The following is an 18,945-nucleotide window of genomic DNA, read 5'->3' on the forward strand; positions in this document are numbered from 1 at the left end:
ACAGTCCATTCATTAAAGGATAAATGCAAGGAAATTCTGTTTCTAATTCAGTTTTTTAGGCAAAGCTATATCATTTGGTTTCATAGCCTTGGAATACAGTCTTACAGACTTATAGACAATTTTTTATACATATTCACTAAAATTGCATAGACATGATTTCAAATTTCTCCTTTAATTTTTATTTGTACTCCTAAGATGATTGGGTACACTTTTCATGTTGTCTTCACATGTACACAATATAGATTAAATTTGAAATTCTAAATTATTTTATTCTTTAAACATTTAGCTTATCCAACGTTCAAATTACGGCGTGGATAGAGTCCCCCAGTTCCAGTCATAAGCCCCCCAGTTATCCTTAACATCAGGCCAAGAGGGGACTATCCAACTTAAATTTGTTATTATAGCAAAAGGTCCTAAAAGCTGTAACATTATTTATTTATTTTACAGAACTGTTTCACCTATCAACTGAATAAGAAGAGATATATGCCAATATATCAGCCAATAATTAGTATCAGTAGATAAAAGCAATTTCTATTAAACACAGCCGATAATCAGGGCCGATATATCCTGTCAATCAAAAGAGGACAGGAAAATGCAATGAATTTGTGCCCTGCATATTAAAAATGTTAAGAAACAACACAGATTTAATGTTTAATATTAATAGTCATTATATGAATTAATAACATTCAGAAAGTTAAGAAATATTAATTTAATCTTCAGAATCGGCATCAGCAGATATCACTCTGAATAATCGGTATCGATGGAGAAATTTAGCATCGGTGCATCTCTAAAAGATACAGAATAAAACTTCAATGTACACCAGCGGATATGTATATCTTTTATTTGCAGATTTTACTACAAGCAAAACAAGTAAATCTAGTTTAATGGGGTTGTTTCCCAGAACTGTAAAGCAATAAAGTCCTTAAATGTTCTGCCTTATTAGACGAAATAAGGGGTATAACAATATATGCATACTGTATATCAATTATCATTAGCAAACTGTTCCAACTGCTACAATATACTTTTTGTGTGTTTTTATCGTACTAACTGCATGCAGATCGGGAAGGACAACTAGTTCCGTACAAAAAATCTGTAAAAAACTGAAATTTTCTGTAAACTGGAAAAACAGAAATACATATATTGTAATTTTTTTCTTTAAAATTATATGATATAAGGGTATATATTACATTGTTTTCCCATTCTTCTTGTAAATGTGTTGTCTTGTTCTGTAATTTTATAGTTTTTGACCGTATTGAAAAAATAAACTGTAAAAAACGAAAAAAGAAATGTTGTTTAAAAAAATGGACATTTTCTGGCAGCTGGGGCGCCTAAAATAAACTGTAAAATAAAGGGTATTCCCTGTAAAATTACCCCTCCCCCTGTTTTTCTTTATAAAAAAATACATAAAAATCTGTAAAAACAGTCAAATTCAGTTTTTTGACATTTGAAAAATAACCGAAAAATTCTCTAAACTTACAGTTTTTTTTACAGTGTAGGCAAATGTGTTTAAAGAACAGAATTATACTTTTGGGCTTGCTTTTGTCCAAACTTTTTGTCCTTGAGTATAATTGAAAAACCACCGTTATCTGCCTTGTAGTATAATTGTGTGTCTGTATGCCCACATAAATCTGCCCATACATGATCACACCTCAGACTTCACACACCTATACATGGATGTCACACATGACAAAAATAAAAACCTGCAAAAACGTATTCACGCTCAGTAGGGGCAGATATGTGTATATGACAGAGAGACAGCTTTGCCTGTATTGCAGACATGTGAGTGGGAGCATGTTGCCGCACAAGTGTGTCATTTTCCACTGTTATATGCATATATTTGCAGAACTGATGGCGGTTATACATATGCATTAGCAGCTGTGTCTTTGCTTGTGTTTGTTTACTCGCATTCAAAGCGAGTGAGGGAAAGATCAGAGGGGCACCTTGGAAACAGGTGTGCTTGCCTTTGTCAGCTGTGTCTGAATAGGTTAAACACACTCTTTGAGGTCTTACCTTTGCGTATGGAGCCCTCTTGTCCCACGACGCCGTTGGGGTCGACGTTGGTGACATAGACGGGCAGGTCCCACCCCCTGCTGCTCATCCCGCCGGCGACCGTCATGCCCAGAGAATCATGAGGCTCCTTTAGTAGAGTCACGGCCTTCTCGTAACACGCAGGTTTTTGACACGAATCCTGGAATGGGGAGACAATATAATTGCTTTTTCAAATTTGGACACTGGTTGTTCTTATTAAAACTAACAGAATACAATTTTTCCTTCGGAAATGTTTGAAAAATATGTATCCACTTATTATATGACTCTTTCTTCTGGAACACAAAAGAAGTTATTTTGAGAAATGTATTAGTGGTTTTGTGTCCAAACAATGGAAGTCTATGGGTGTCAGTATCGTTCGATTACCAAAGTTCTTCAAAATCTCTTCTTTTGTGTTCTGCAGAAGAAAGAAAGTCATACAAGTTTGGAATGACATGAAAACAAAAAGTGTGTTTGCAAGGTTTAGGTATCTGACGTATTGTTATGCTCTAACCCACTCAATCTACAGTTTTCTGACACCCCAACTAAAACAACAACTTCAAATCACACGACTGCCTGAAGCCTGTGTGTGTGTTTGTAATAAATGGTGAGCTTGCAGGACGCTGCGATATCGCTGACTGCAGCCAAATTTAGCCTTGGACCACCTCCAAAAACAACAAATGCAGTCGCTAAGTTCTAACTTAATAAAAAGTGTTATTAAAGTTCAATAAAAGGGCTGTTTGTATTTAGTCTGCGCCTCGGGCTACAGAAAATCTGATCTGTATCGTGCATACGCTTATCGCTGGAGAAAGTGTGTGTTAGGCCGTGGCTAATTCAAAGGGGAGGGAAAAACCTCTTATAATGGGAAGCCAGAATGTTTCCACCTTTCACACAGTGTGAAAGAGAATTATCAAGAGTTACAGAGAGGTTGAAAAGTGATAGAAAGACAAAGAAAGAGAGAGAGAGAGAGAGAGTAATGAATAGCTGTGAAGTTGAATTTTATTAGAACAGGAGAAGTTGTCAGTGCAAATACTGAGCAGCAGAAAATCCCATTTAAAAGGTGCGAAGAAATCCTCTCTGCCATGGCTGTGTTTTCCCCTGCTGTCTTTTCTCTCATTAATAGGTTTAGAATGTAATATTTATAGGATTGCGTGTGTTTTGTAAGCTGGCTGATTGCTTGATTCTTTGATGTTGGAGTAATAGGCTTTCAAATCCTTTTTTCCCATTGAGAGTATCTCTTTGAAGAGCTGTAGAGGATTAGGAAATAAAGAGAGGATGCTGCTTGTGTCGTGTGCTTGAGACTCACCAGTAAAGCCTGCTCGATATCTACAGGAGAGTAGGGCGGTGGTCCTTCCGTGTTCCATGGTGCCTCCTGGAGAATGTCTGGAGTGGGGATGTGAGTCTGGCGGGACACGATGAAATGGACGCGGTCTTCACTCGCCTGCAGAATACATAGAATGTACCATTTATGTCTAGCTTTGTAGTGGCTCTTTTTTGAGGCTTTAAAATGTATTCATCATTTATTCACAAACATGTCATTCTAAACCTGTATGACACAAAATAAGATATTTTGATGAATGTTGGTAACCAAACGACATTGGCCCCCATTGACCTCCATTGTATTTGTATTGTATTGCATTTTTTGTATTTTAAGAAATGTCTCAGTGGTTTTGCGTCCATATCAAATAGTATCATCTTCTGTGTCTCACAGAAGAAAGAGTCATATACAGGTTTTGAAATGATTACAGAATTTTTATTTTGGAGCGAACTATCCCTTTAGCATCACTGGTGATAAAACAGCTTAAACTGGTTCATCTGGTTTATGTGGTTTTAGAGGGATTTGGCGATTGTGCCAGTCTAGATGACCGGCCAACACTAAACCAACTTATCCAACTGGAAGACCAGCCAAACACCAGTTTGCCAGGCTGGGAGACAAGCTAGACCTACTCAAACCAACTAAAAGCGATGAATCATAAATCATAAAAAACAATCTTTCCGAACCCATGAGGGGAGCAAACAGAGGACAACATCTTCCCTATGGAGTTCTCAATTCTCAAACAATTAAAATTCAAAATAGCTTGTTCATACCCGAGAGAGAGAGAGAGAGAGAGAGAGTGTGTGTGTGGGTGGGTGTGTAATGTCCCATTACTATATGGAAGTCTAGGAACCACAATTACCAGATGTTGTGATGACTGCCAGTGCCCTACAGCTCAAACTCAGTGTGAATGTGTGATTATATCCGAGCCGTGTGTACTTATTAAAAGAAAACCAATATATATGGAGATTTGGGAACTGTGCTTCAGTTTGTGTCTGTGCTAAAAAAAAGTGCTTAAGTTTTTCTCTCTTTGAGTTATTTCTCTTTTGCTCTTTTTCTTATCCATCCTTGTTGTTCCACGTGAGTGCATCTGGGCTTTTTTCTTGATTAACCTTTCCCTCTGACAACCCTGTAGCTTGTGTTAGTCTAAAGCACACACACACACACTTACATTGTGGGCCCACGGCGGTCTTGGGAGTCTACTGCCCTGTCGCTGCCACTTAATTGAGTGGGTCTAGCTTGTTATCACTCTAATTGGACTAATTTAATAAATTTCCTGCTAGTAGTTCATCTATGTCAGAAACTGCCTGCTGTGAGCGGCCATCTTGGCTCCTTAGAGACCAATCTATACCAGACAGGAAGCAACAAGCTGAAAAAACAATTTTGTGGCTTGAAAAACCCACCAGACTGAAATACATATTAAATCACTCACTTAGGCCTATATACTGTTACAATTCACTGTCTACGTGGTCAAGGATTGTCTGGTTAGCCCACCAGCCATATCTTCTGACTATTTTCATGCAATTTTTCTTTTACATATCCCATAATGCCGCTCACCTGAATAAGCAACGCGGCATGCTCTGGAGCTCCGTATCTCAGGTCGTGCCCGTTGATCGCAAGCACACGATCATCTATCCTCAGCCTTCCGTCACGGGAGGCCAGCCCCCCTTCAAGTAGGTGGAAGATGAAGACGCCGTGTTCATCGGACCTGCGCACCAACTTGATGCCCAGTTGTTCATCTGGAGCCCTCTTCACGAGGACCACGTGCAGGCTGTCGTCCCGGATGGTGGCGGTGTGGGTGGGAAAACCCTCGGAGGGGGAGTGGTGATGGGAACGGTAACGGTGATGCTGCTCCCGCAGTACGGTCAGGCGCAGCAGCGTGCAGGGCTGCTTCAGTGCAGCCATTGCGTAACAGTGAGGCACGTTACTGATGTCAATACCATTGACCTGAAAGAGGGATGGAGAGAGAAATCAAATAAAAGACGGGAAGAAATAGTAGGGTCTAGCAGGTACTTTTTACAATTTTGTTAGTACAGAACATGCAAGTTCACAGATTCCATCTGAGCTCAAGCTATGAATAAAACATTTACATGCACACCTTGAGGATCATATCTCCAGGAAGCAGTCTTCCATCTCGAGCAATGACCCCCTCTCTGTAGATGTCCTGAATGAGGATGCGGACCAGAGGCGTCTCGTTGCCCCCGACGATGCTGATAGCCAAAGGTTCACAAGGATCTGCTCTGGTGATCTTAATACTGGTGACCTCTCCATCAGGGATTAGATGATGCAGCTGAGGTAATGCAAATACTGTATGAGTCGGACGAGAGAGAGAGAGAGAGAGAGAGAGAGAGTCAATAATCAGTGAGGTTCATGGAGTGCCAAACAGAATGTGTGCTGCAAACAGGGCATCTGTTCAGTCAAACGCAGAGCCAAACATGACTTCATAGTGTAAAAATAAGAGAAGAAAAAGGAGAATACAATTAATGTCATTACAGCTTCTCAAACAAAACACAGACTCGTTTCTAAACCAAAAAGGATTTTCATGGAGGAAATCAAATCCCAGACTGTATTAATCTCCATCTGAGGAAATTACCCAAAACTAAAGCATAAATCTGCTGCCATGAAGCTGCAGGTAAACAGAAAGTGGAAATGCCAGTTGTTGTAATGAAAGATAGCATTTAGAAAGGTGTGCATTTAGAAAAATAGAGGTTTGGTAAGGTTTCAGGGGATACACAAATGAAATAATTTTAAGATACAAATACTTCTATAACTTCTGTATGTTTTATAAAATGTGTTCTGGGTGAAGGAATTGTACTGTGTATTACACTACATGGATTTGGTAACAATCTGTGATTTTTCTCTTATTTCTATCTAACCATCATTTCTCCATTACCCTCTCTCGCTCGCCCCGTTCTCAACGATCTGCAGTTTCTCTCTTTCAAAGTCAATATTTTCTACTCATCTGTTCTGATTGCTTGCAGGGAGAAAGAAAGTGAAGCTCATTACTACAGCAACCTGAGGGTGTTACATAACACACGCGCGCGCACACACACACTTACATCCATCTTTAACCCCCTTGGAATTTCCACCACTCATTTTCAATCTCCCAAACCCACTTCACCTTTTTCATTCAGAAAGCTGTTCAATCCCTCTGTCCCCGCACACAAACTCATTTCCCACACTCACGCACTCACGCACTCTCTCTCTCTCTTTCTCTCTCTCTCTCTCTCTCTGACAAGCCTCGTCGGGCTCCATCTGCATTATTAAAGGACCATATGCTACTGCGGTGCTGAACGGACCCAAACCAGACTGTCACCTTCTGACACATTTCTCCTTTATTATCCGCTGATATTGCTTTAGCATGTTATTGAATACATGATAATAGCTGTCAGGACATTCAAAGTTCAATCCGAACATGCTGTGGTTTTTTTGTTTTGTGTAGTTTAACAGTGCCAGTGGGACTTTTAACTACAGTATTTATACACCATTTAAGTGAACAGAATTTAAACAAATTTCAAATGGCATGTATGGGCCCTTTATTTACCTTTGTTGATGCTCAAAAACCTAGTTGTAACTGTTCAGTATATACTGCACAGTTATCAAGTAAGGATACTATAAAGCATACAGTAAACACAGAACAGGGACACTTCATAACTAGTTTTTAAACACGTCTACTAAAAATAAAGAGTTGTGCTCATGTCCTTGCTGAAAAAGCATAGCCTACACTCCAAAATAATCTGTAAAAATACGGCACAGTATACTGTATTAATATGAAGGAATTTTCCGTATTCATTTTTACAGTTGTTTTACCTGTATTTTACATTTAGCACTGCATTAAATTGCATTGTAGCATTAATGGAAATGTCCGTAAAATAAAGGAAAATGTACAGGTTATTTTCTGCCAGTACTTTATCCGTTTTTTTATGGATTTTTTTTCAGTGTAAGCTGGTTTGTTGGTCTAAACTGGTCTGACATAGTTTTAGGATTTGGATTTTGCTCATTTTTTTTGCATTTCCAGGCTGAGAGACCAGCTGAAGACCAACCAGACTGGCGACCAGAATGTTTTTTTTAAAGCAAGGTCTACAGTGCATAAAGTTGCAAATGCAATATTTACCAGACGCACAAGAACTCACCCTCTGGTGGTATGTGGGCATTTCTGAGGTTGTCTCTCTCCTCGGTGGTCTCATTGGCCACAACTGTCCCACTCTTAGTCCTCCTCAAGACACTGAACGCTCGATTCAGTCGCCGGAAAGAGCGACTACGCACTGATGATCGGTCAAAGTTGCGATCTGTGAGTGAAAGAGATGAAGAAGAAAGTGAATGCGAGAGAAGCAGAGGAACACATGCCTGGACATGTCCCTCACACAATATACTGTCCACTTACAACCAATCAGAGACAAGTCAACACACAGCAGCCAATCATATTGACCCTTTGTTGGTTGTTGGTTGATCATCAGAATAAACTGCACCTGCGATGAACCTCAGAAATAAGCAGCACCTGCTTTGTGTACCGCAGTAAAATTCAGATTTTACTGTGGCCGGTGCTGTTTTCTTTAGGTCAGACCTGAATCAGCATAAAACAGGACACTTTATCTGCATGTCTGTGTAACTTGAAACATTGCAGGAGAAACTTTCAGACAGTTCCCCCTGCAAACACTAAAAAATCAAGCAAGCCAAAGCTGTTTAAGCGCTTAGTAGGTCCAGTTAGATCTCCCAGTAAGGCATGTCCGAAAACCTCCTACAACCAGTAAATGAGGCTAGACCAGGCTGGAGACCATTTAAAACCAGCAAGATACTGTTATTTATGCATGATCTTGCCCTCTTTAACATTTTATATAATTCTTTCTGTCTGTCTATTGCTCTCTTTTAAAGTCTCTAATAGACTCTGGCATTGGTTGGTTTGGAGGTCGACAGCTTGTCGGCTGTAGCGTCATTCTGTTTCCAGCTCCAAAGTCAGAAATGCTGGTGCAGCCATCTTTGTTGCGTCCATTCTCTAGGATTCACATTTCCAGGGGATGTCAGACAATGCAACACATCTGAGTTACTTTGTTGAGGTCAGGAACAGGCCTCATAAAGTATTCATAAAGCATATTTGAACTTATCCTCCTCTCCTGCTCCATGTTTCTTTAACAGTGATACCAATTGAGTGTCTCATCTGGGCCTTAAAACTTTTCAGACAAGCAATTTGAATTGATTTTGCATTAAATGACACGAAAGGTGCACAGAGGACAACTTTGCACAATTGACATTTGTTAGATTGATCGTCTCAGTAATTGTTAAGGGGAAAATAGTTATATAAGTATACAGCCGTGCATGGGAAAAAATTAGTAGACCATTTCAAATTTTTATTGAATCAGCATTTCTAGATGAATTGTGGCCATTCCAGTCCAGTGTCTTTTGAATTTCAACAAAGTCAAACCTCAGGAGTAACATAAAGTCATCCATCCAACAGCAATGTGAAAGATTGAAAGCATGACAGGACACATGAAAACTGTAATGAAAATCGAGGTTATTTCATAAAAAAAACAATTGTTGAACTTTTCCCTAATGTATAAATATTGCTTAAAGCTGTTGTATTGCTTAAAAGTGAATATAAAGTTTTTTTCTTTGGAGATTGTGAGGTCTGAAAAAATACAGAGCATCTTTTCTGTTATTTTCACCTGTTTCTGCAGTTTTCATTTTCTGCAAATAAATGCAAATAGAAACAATACTTTTATTTGAAATTTGGTAGAAATATTGTTAGTAGTTTACAGAATAAAACAAAAATGATTATTTTACCTAAACACATACCTATAGCCTAAATTTAAAAAACTGATTTTGAAATGGTCTCTTATTTTTTCCGTGGCTGTATTTATTTTTTAAGTAATTTGGGGAGGGACATATTTTTGGACAAAGAATCTGATCTAATTAGATCCAATTGAACTAAATCTGTGAGATGCACAATATGTCTTTTGGGCCCATTTTTGTTAAATATTAAATTCACAATATTTGCTAAAAGTTTTTTTTGTCAAAATTCATAAGTAGACATGCAGGTTAACTTCCTAATTTTAGTAGTTTTGTTATTTCACTGTACAAATACCTAAAAATGATTCAATCAGGATACATGTGACCTATATATTTACTTGACAAGAAAAGTGACCTACAATATATATTACAGATAATTTGGTTTCCGAAAGAAATTATAATATCAAGTAAGTTTATGTTAAATCTACCAGTGGGGTAAGAAAAACAAACATGATTTACCTCTATTATTACAAAACACAATTTTCTTATCTCACTGGCAGATAATTTTGCTTGTTTTAATTTTATATTTAATTTTTAATAAATGTTAGTCAATAAATGACTTATTTTAACATTTTCTTTCAGAAGACAAGATTTAATATAGCCTATTATGTCACGTTAACTAAATGTATCTTCATTTAAAAATAGTTAAATATTTACTCAAAAGTCAAGACAAAAATACAAAGAAAGATTTGTAGACAAAACACACTACTGCACAGACAAATACACAAATACACACACAATGTGTGCACTCACACTCACTCTTCCTCGAACTGCGTGCCGCCAGGCTGGTGGTGCTACCGGATTGGCTGTTGTCTTCCACACTGGGCTCGTAGGCAGGGTTGACCAGGCCGGGCTCATCTGATAGGAGGGCAATAGCAGAGGAGGGGCATCCCTCTCCGGGCAGGGCTGCCACGGTGAGCTCTGAGGTGCTATCGGTACAATCTCCCTCCTGAGAGCGCCGCTTCCTCTCGGCGGAGAGACCATAGTGTGACGCTCCTTTACACCTGTGAAAATGCACACACATACACAAGTAGGTCAGCAAGATATATTACCACACAATAAACGTGTCATCATCGTCCCAGTGCCAATTAGGAACGCAAAGTCAGGTAAAGACTGAATAATCACATTTATAAAAGAGTCTTTTTAGATTGTGGCCTTTTTGACTTGATTCATTTAGAAGTACATGTGCTGCTAAATCTCTGTGCATCTGTACTGTTGTGTCACTGATGTATAATGCTGTGTTGCTGTAACAGAGACAGGTATTTGCAAAAGGCCAGATTTGATAACCAACCAACAGGTTTCACCTCGGGAAGCACAAGTACAAAATACCAGAATATAAAACACCTCACCTTTGAAATGAGACGCTCTGCATTACAAAACTAATCAGCTGTCTGTTTATGACAGACATGCCCGCAGACAGAAGCTGAGCACATAAAGAAATCCATCTTACTGTATATTTAAATTCAAGATCGTTTCTCAAATGCCACTACAGTATTTTCACATACATAAGCAAACCGTTATACAAGATCCCTTTTGCATCCCCGAACACAAAGAAATATGGTGGTCCAAACGTAGTGGTGCATCAGTCACCAGAACCTTAAATGTAGAGTCTGATTTGACCATTGCTACTATACAATCAAAGCAATCTTCTTAATTACACTATTTAAAATAAATGTGGGCCTACTTCCAGTTCTAAGATGTGAGCTGGGCCATGTAGGACTTGGCCAGACAGTTTGGTGTGGTTGCCAGGGTGGACCGAGCTCATAATTAGGTGGTTGAATTCATCGGTTCATTTAATCAGGACTAAAAGATTGGGGGAGAGTGGCATAATAGTAACAAGAAAACAATTAGATCAAGTCAAATGATTGTTAAGTGAATGATGTTATGACCATTGCTGGGGCAGATCTCTCTCAGGGCCAGCTGGAATGGGATAAATCAATGGATGGACACATACAGACCAAACTGTGTACAGCACCAAGAGATATGCCATGCCCCGGGGACCTGGTTTAAAATAAAGCATTTTGTCTCAGTATTTATGCCTGTCACACCCCATACCAGAGAGGGCGAGAAAGAGAAAAAGGGCTTCGGATTGACAACGGCCGTATATCTCACTTACTGCTGAGCACTGATCGGAGTACCTCAGGTGTGCAAACTCAATAACGGTCCTAAGAGAACAAAGGCTGCTTTCTCTCCGGTTCCGTTACACGGCTGGTGAAAGACATAAAATCCTGTTGGGAACTTGAAGAAAGGCAATAACTTTGCACCGGTCGATGATATGAAATTACGCCTTCGGAGTTTCTGTGATGGAAAACGCCACTCACGTATAACCCCACCTAACCCCAGTATTGAATACGATCCAACACAGCTTAATCACACAACCGTCCGCTGGGCCAATACAATCGAAAAATTACACAGACAGACAGATAGATAGGCGCACATACAGACAGATGTATAGATAGACATGCAGGTAGAAGTGAAGACAGACATATAGACAGATAGATAGATAGATAGATAGATAGATAGATAGATAGATAGATAGATAGATAGATAGATGATAGATAGATAGATAGATAGATAGATAGATAGATAGATAGATAGATAGATAGATAGATAGATAGATAGATAGATAGATAGATAGATAGATAGATGTACAGACAGAGAGACGTACATTACATACAGACAGACCAAGGTTATTAAAGACAGACAGACGTACATATGGACAGATAGACAGATGGACATAGGGACAGACAGAGAAGACATATAGATAGATAGACATACATACAGACAGACAGATGTACATATGGACAGGCAGACAGACAGACGGACGAACATATGGACAGATAGACAGACAGACATATAGATAAATAGACAGATGGACAGACAGACAGATAGACACACACGCACGTTGGGTTTCCATGTTTTATGGGGACATTCCATAGACGCAATGGTTTTTATACTGTACAAACTGTATATCATATTCCCTAACCCTAACAATCACAAAAAACTCCCTGCTCTTTTAAATTTTCAAAAAAGTTAATTCTGTATGATTTATAAGCTTGTTTCCTCATGGGGACAAAGGACAAGGATTTTGGATATTGCCATCTTTGTGGGGACATTTTGTCCCCATACCATAGGGTTTACCCTTCCCACACGCACGCACACACACACACGCACGCACGCACGCACGCACGCACGCACGCACACACACACACACACACACACACACACGCACACACAGTGGCACAAAAATGGGGTATGCAGTATATGCGGTGCATAGGGGCGCCGAACAAGGGGGGGCGCAATTGTGCCAAAATATTATTTAACATTTTTTTAAATAAAATTAAAAAATAAGATAATGGGGGCGCCAATACTGATCTTGTATACCCCTCTGAAAATGTGCAGTTGCGCCCCTGCACGCACACACAGACAGACCAATTTATTACAGACAGACGTACATATTATTACAGACAGACGTATAGATAAATAGACAGATGGACATACGGGCATGCAACTTGTAAGACAGACAGACATACATACATACAGACAAAGGTTATTAGTTTATTAAAACTATAGAAACAAAATGAAAAATTGGCCTAAATAAACTTAAAATAAACAAATATGAAAAATATTGACACAAGAACAAACTGCAATATCGTCGATGTCGGGCGGAAACCTCATATGTCCAAATTTGGTCAATTTCATATTTTTTCACAAATCGATGCTATTGGTCAGTCCCCATGTGGGTCTGTTATTTTTACAAATTATTAACCAATCTAAAGTGTTGAAAATAACTTGAGAGCAAATCTCTTAACTCCATTGGACACTTCAACTGTCTGAGAAGTCTCGTAACTCCACCTCTCCTTCACTCCGCGGGAGCCTCTCGGCATTACGTCTCCCGATTAAAAGTTTTTTAGACAATAACGAGTGAAAATAGTTAGGTTAGATACATTTGAGTAGGTCCGTTTTGTTAAAAATCGATAGCTGTAATGCTTCGGTGCAGAAGGAAGCCCGTGAGCCACGAAGGTAAATTTGCGAGCAGATTCAGCTAATTTCCGCCTATTAGACAGCCTAGTCAGCTCATCGTTTTTTGTATTACATCACTTATAGTTCTTAAACCTTTAAAATAGAGTTTAGGAAGATGTATGTAACCACAGTCGTTAGCTTTGGTTAACTATTGAAGCCTTTTCTCTTGTCAAGAGGCTCAACGCGACCGCCGACTTTATTTGCGTGCAGATTAATTTCCGCCTATATTAGACAGCCTGTTTAACGTTTTATTTTGGTATTGCATCACTCATAGCTCTAACGTTTAAAATAGAGTTTAGGAAGATGTATGTAACCACAATCATTAGCTTTCATTAGCTCTTAAAGCCTCGTCTCTTGTCAAAAGGCTCAACGCGACCGCAGACTTTGATGAACACTGCTGGCAGCAGCGACGTCTGTGTCCGTACCATTCTTATCAATGACAGCGTAATCTCGTATCTCACTGCTCCCAAGTCATAAACCTTGTATCTCCGATTAAACATGGTTTTGGGGAAATGTTGTCTTAATGTTGGTACACAACAGTATATGATAGCAATATAAGGTATAATACCAACTTTAACGATACAATGTTTAATAACTCAAAAAATATGCAGTTTTTTTAATTTCCTGAAAAATAATGGTTTTGGAGATGCGAGGATTCACCCCGACAGCGACAATATGTTTAAGATGGGGCAATAAAATAAACGAATAAAATGAATAAAAACGAAACTAAAAATAAAATAAATTCATATTATATTATAACTTAAAAAAATAAACAAACAAATAATAAAATGTCAAAAGCACAAAACAAAATAGCTAAAAATGAAACTAAAATGAACAAAAAATAAAAATGTTAAATAAAAGCTCATTTAAAATAGTAATACAACTCGAACAAAATTGAAAACACAACTATAAAAACAACTCTAAGACAGACAGATAGATGGATAGAGACAGACAGACAGACAGACAGGTAAACAGATTAGTAACAGTACTGTTTAGTGTGTTGACAAAATGTTTATATGCTCTCCTACTTGTAAGTCGCTTTGGATAAAAGCATCTTCCAGATGAATAAATGTAAATGCAGAGTAATTTACAGCTAACTTGTCAGAACTGTATAGCAAATAATGGCAGGCACTCTTGCCCTCTTCTCTTGGGCAGTGTAACATCTAAAGCAATCACAGTGATTACCTGAGAGTAAAACATCATCTCCTTATATTACATAACAAAGGGGTTCCATAGAGACAAACCATCCGAGATGGGACAGTGCTAGTTCACTTCAGCATGCATATTTCCCCATTGATTCTTGTCTATAAGAGATGTCTGAAAGGCTTTCATTATAAAGTCATGATGTTCCTGCATTAGGTGTTCAGCTAATGAATGTCAATTTTTATTCTACAAGGCTGCAAAAGACGCTAGAGAAGGAAAGTAAAGTATTGAGATGGTTATTACTGTATAATGGTTATCTTCAATTAAATTAAAGCTTTCCTGTGGCTCAGTGGTTAGAGCATGGTGCTAGCAACGCCAAGGTCATGGGTTTGATCCCAGGGCATCGCATATAGTCAGAAAGAAATGTATAGTACAATGCAACGTATGTCACTTTGGATAAAAGCGTCTGCCGAATGCGTAAATGTAAATGTACAGTACGTATGGTTTGCTTTTCTCAGTGTGCTGTTGGCTTAAGTAAGATTGATTTACTTCTGGTTTGTTTCCAGTATAGTTTTATATACTGTATGTTTAAGGAGAAAAAAAATCTACAGATAGACAGACAAAGCAAAGATCGGACACAATGGTCTTGTTTGTTCCTTCGTTAAGGGGCTTAGGCAGATGTTAATTAAAATAGGCTTTCCTGGTTAAGATAAAGCAGCAATCTGTTGTCTGAAGCCATAAGCCATGTCTTTGTTCTCCTGACAGACTGAAAATCTAAAACCACAGATAAAACCTTCAGCCACAATAACACAGATCCAGGTTGTTGTTTAATCAAACCATCCTGTTATATGAATGTTGGCATGTGTCATTCACCTTGCCCCCAATTTCCTCTTCCATTTTTTGCTCTCTCTCACAGACACATACATGTAACCATATGGACGGGCAGCAGGGCATAGAGCAACAGACAGAGATTAACAACTCTCGTGCACTTTTCCATCTCGCTCCCCCCATGTGTCAATCCTTTAATTTGTTCATTGACCTCTGTATTCTTCACGTGCATCTCCAATGAATCCAAATGAATCCTACGTCATCCAAAGAATCTGTTTAAATGATATTCACGTGAATCTTTTGTACACAAAGTTCAAATAACTTATGTACTACACTTAAAGATAAACGTTTCCTGAATTTTATTTACTGCCAATCTTAACCTTCCATGCAGCTTAAAATTACATTTGTTTATAATGTGGATTGTACATCAATAAGGTTTTAGTGTCAAACCAGCACCACAATCAACATTTTTGACAGCTGTTCTCAAACTGCAGTGCAGATTTTTGATGAATCTGCACCTTTATTCTATGCTAGCCAAAATCAATCCTCTCTCTTGCTCTGCATGACTTTTTGTGGTTTTGATTGTGTCTGACAGTGAAGATGTGGGCCATGGTCCAACTGGACCTCATAATGACCAAAATGAGAGAGGATACTGTGTTCCAGTTCTCTTCATAAAGAATGAATTTATATTCCGTTGGCTACTGTACATCTTGGACACGTACGCTAAATGGAGTACACATTTTAAACTTGTTTCAACTTAGTAATCCTCATTTGAGTACACGACAAAAGGCAATAAAACCAATGATAATTGTCCACAGCGGATGCGCGACTCATAACAAATACAAACCCATAAAGGAAAAGCTGTATATTGTGTCACATCAAGCCGGTCGTGTCCGGTGTAGAAACTTTCTTTCTTTAAAGAACCTTTGACTGAATGCGACACACACCCAGGTCTGATCAACCTGCGGTGTCTTGTGATGAAGGGCCGAAACACCCAATGAGGCTGAGGTGCACAACTGACGATGTGTCGCATTGTCAGGAACCATACAAAGGGCGTTATCACCAGCACCTCACCAAAAGGCATCTTTCACCCAGGATAATGGATGTGATGACAGTGGGATCGGACACACAACTCATGAGATGTCTCTCTGATAATAGCAAGGAAAGGTAAGTATAAATATGCTATGTATTTCTATAATCATACATCCCCCAAACACAGAGGATGCCTACCAGACGAACCCAGTGAAACCTCGGACCTCCTTTCCCCTATAGTCTTGAATGCTACCCCTGTCATGCATAAGGCGTGGAAAATGTCCTATTGGGCAATTAAACTGGGCGGAAATAGTGGGATTATAACACCTAGTCCTATTAAGCGAATCTAAATGCTTCTCATGGCATCGCTGTGAAGAACCTTTTAAGCACCTTAAAACCTTTTAAACAGATCTCATCCTGCATTTACTGCAATAGTAGGGAAAATAAATACTATGGGAATCAATGGGGGATGAGATCTGTTTGGTTACTGACATTCTTCCTTGACATCATCTCTGTGTTTAGCAGAACCTAGAAACAATCTGAGAGTGAGTAAATCATGAAGGAATTTTAATTTTTAGGTGAACTATCCCTTTAACTAATGTTAACGAATGCAACCTTAGGATATTGTACTTTTAATGCAACGTTAATGCTAAAGTTATTAACATTATTGTGCTGTGCTGTCAAATACTACAACCCATTCCTCACTGCATACTGTATACATGTTCAAGTGTGTTAATTTTACAGACAGCAGAAGTATCATAACATGTGCAGTACTCTCAATCCATCCCCGCTGAATCCCCTATAGCCACCTGTTAATCCACAACCAGGCAGCCGGATAATCATAGCTAAACGTACGACTGATATACACACACAAACACCTCACAGGAGAGAAGGACAGTTGTCACCATCATAGCTCATTGTTAAACCACGGGGGACATAGAGATCAAGAGATACTAAATCACAGCATCACTGCATGCGATCATGGCTAAGTGGCTATGGCATACACACACACTGCAGCATTTAAAAAGGTTTTGCATTTTCAAGCCAGAGACTTTAGTTGTTCGACAGACAGGATTTCAACGCAACGCTGCACCAGCACAAAATGCATTTCTGACAAAACTGCAGCACATTCAGTTCCGATTGACATCTGAAATCTCAGAGCACTGCAGGATATTGTGTTTATCCCAGCCTGCACCCGCCTCACATCTGATATAGTGGATGTGATAGTTTGAGTGTGTGGAATACGGAATAAGCCTAATGCCTCCTCTCGTCAAACTGTATTCCGCTTCCTCATAGAAGAGAAATGCATTATGGGAAAGTGTTGATATTGGATGCGTCTGATCTCTTGAATTAGTCTGACATGTTTAATTTGTTTAACTTAAAGGTGGTGTCTTTCTACTTATTTTTGCTTAATCTGATGTTAGAGCATCGGTGCAGGAGGAGGAAGATATGACGGGATTAAGAAAAGTAATAATCTTAGGGAGCGAAAGACCAGAAGGAGGGAGACAGAGACACAAATATTCTCTGTGGATCTTTTGGAGTGGTGACGTATTCTGTCAAGTAATTCACCGCCTGGAGGATTACTGTAGAAACTCACAGCAAACTCTTTGAGAGAGAGAGCAAGACCAGAGAAAGAGAGAGGGAAGGTAAACTCATCCTTGAGAAGCATTTTTAAATCCCTGCACAGTACATGGTATACTTTCATAACCTTGGTGACTATTGAACTCAAAATAAAACAACTTGACAGCTTCTAATCATTTTATATTAAATATGCATTTTCAGTCAGGGGGTCACAGTATTTATCTCTGCAATTTATGCTCGAATAGGAGGAAGATATTAAAGGCATAGTTCTGTCATGACAACGCTCGGAGGGTTTAGCATGGTAGTGTGCATGACATATAAATGTATTAGGTCTAGGCGGAATAGATCTGCTACGCTGCTGCTGTGGCGGAGAAAGTACGAAGACTTACTACTGCCAATACATCCACAACATGCTGCTGTGTGCATATAAGGAATGCTGCTGCTGCTGCTGCTGCACATACTGTATAACATATATGAATAAACCCCGCATAGCTTACATGATCACCTTATAACAGATCTATACAGGTGGAGCTGGGGAAGGAGGAGGGTTTCTGAAAACGCGCTGCACTGCTACAACAATCACTAGCCAAGATTTAAACGTAGAGCAGCGAGCTCATTGGCTGCTGATATGGAAGGAACCATTCGGCAGCGCCGTTTAGTATTAAATTATTATGTCAGATTGGTTTACACTTTAGGACTGCGCCATCTAGAATTTCATGCCAGAACTTTCTCTGTCATCTACCCCAAAAATAAAAATGCTGTCATCATTTACTCTACGAAGTGACTCTTGTCACTTCAAACCTATATGACCTTCATTCTTTCGCAGAAGACAAAAGAAGATATTTTGTGCTTCAGCACCCATTCACTTCTATTGTATGGACACAAAACCAATGCAAGTGAATGCGTGCCGATTACGACATTCTTCAAAATATCTACTTTTGGGTTCTGCAGAAGAAAGAAAGTCATACAGGTTTAAAATGACTAGAGGGTGAGTAAATGATGACAGAATTTTCATTTTTGGGTGAACTCTCACTTTAAATACTGACGCGCAGGAAACAGGACAACTGGGGACATGTCATTGAGATTGATTGCTGATTGCATGATTTATTGCATCCACCGATACTGTACATTGCTACTGTACATAGAAACACCAAGAAAAATATTTGATTTGAACGGTTCAGAATTAGAGAATGAATTAATACAGAAGTGAAAAT

At 39.0% G+C, this 18,945-nt stretch overlaps 1 protein-coding gene across 4 annotated transcripts in view; it reads right to left on the minus strand.

The window, feature by feature from the left end:
- lnx1 (ligand of numb-protein X 1) overlaps positions 1-18,945 on the minus strand; it is a 38,665-nt gene that overhangs the window by 3,189 nt on the left and 16,531 nt on the right. For 2 of the 4 annotated variants that reach the window (XM_057352155.1, XM_057352157.1), the window contains 6 exons: positions 9,884-10,128; positions 7,474-7,629; positions 5,439-5,647; positions 4,898-5,287; positions 3,332-3,466; positions 2,011-2,188 (listed from right to left, as the gene is read on the minus strand). In XM_057352155.1, coding sequence (XP_057208138.1) covers positions 2,011-2,188; positions 3,332-3,466; positions 4,898-5,287; positions 5,439-5,647; positions 7,474-7,629; positions 9,884-10,128 — 1,313 coding nt within the window. Of the gene's footprint in view, positions 1-2,010; positions 2,189-3,331; positions 3,467-4,897; positions 5,288-5,438; positions 5,648-7,473; positions 7,630-9,877; positions 10,129-18,945 lie in introns of all 4 variants that reach the window. The other 2 variants (XM_057352153.1, XM_057352156.1) reach the window with 1 other exon arrangement.

This window comes from Triplophysa rosa, linkage group LG15 (assembly GCF_024868665.1).
Source record: "Triplophysa rosa linkage group LG15, Trosa_1v2, whole genome shotgun sequence".
Lineage (NCBI taxonomy): Eukaryota > Metazoa > Chordata > Actinopteri > Cypriniformes > Nemacheilidae > Triplophysa > Triplophysa rosa.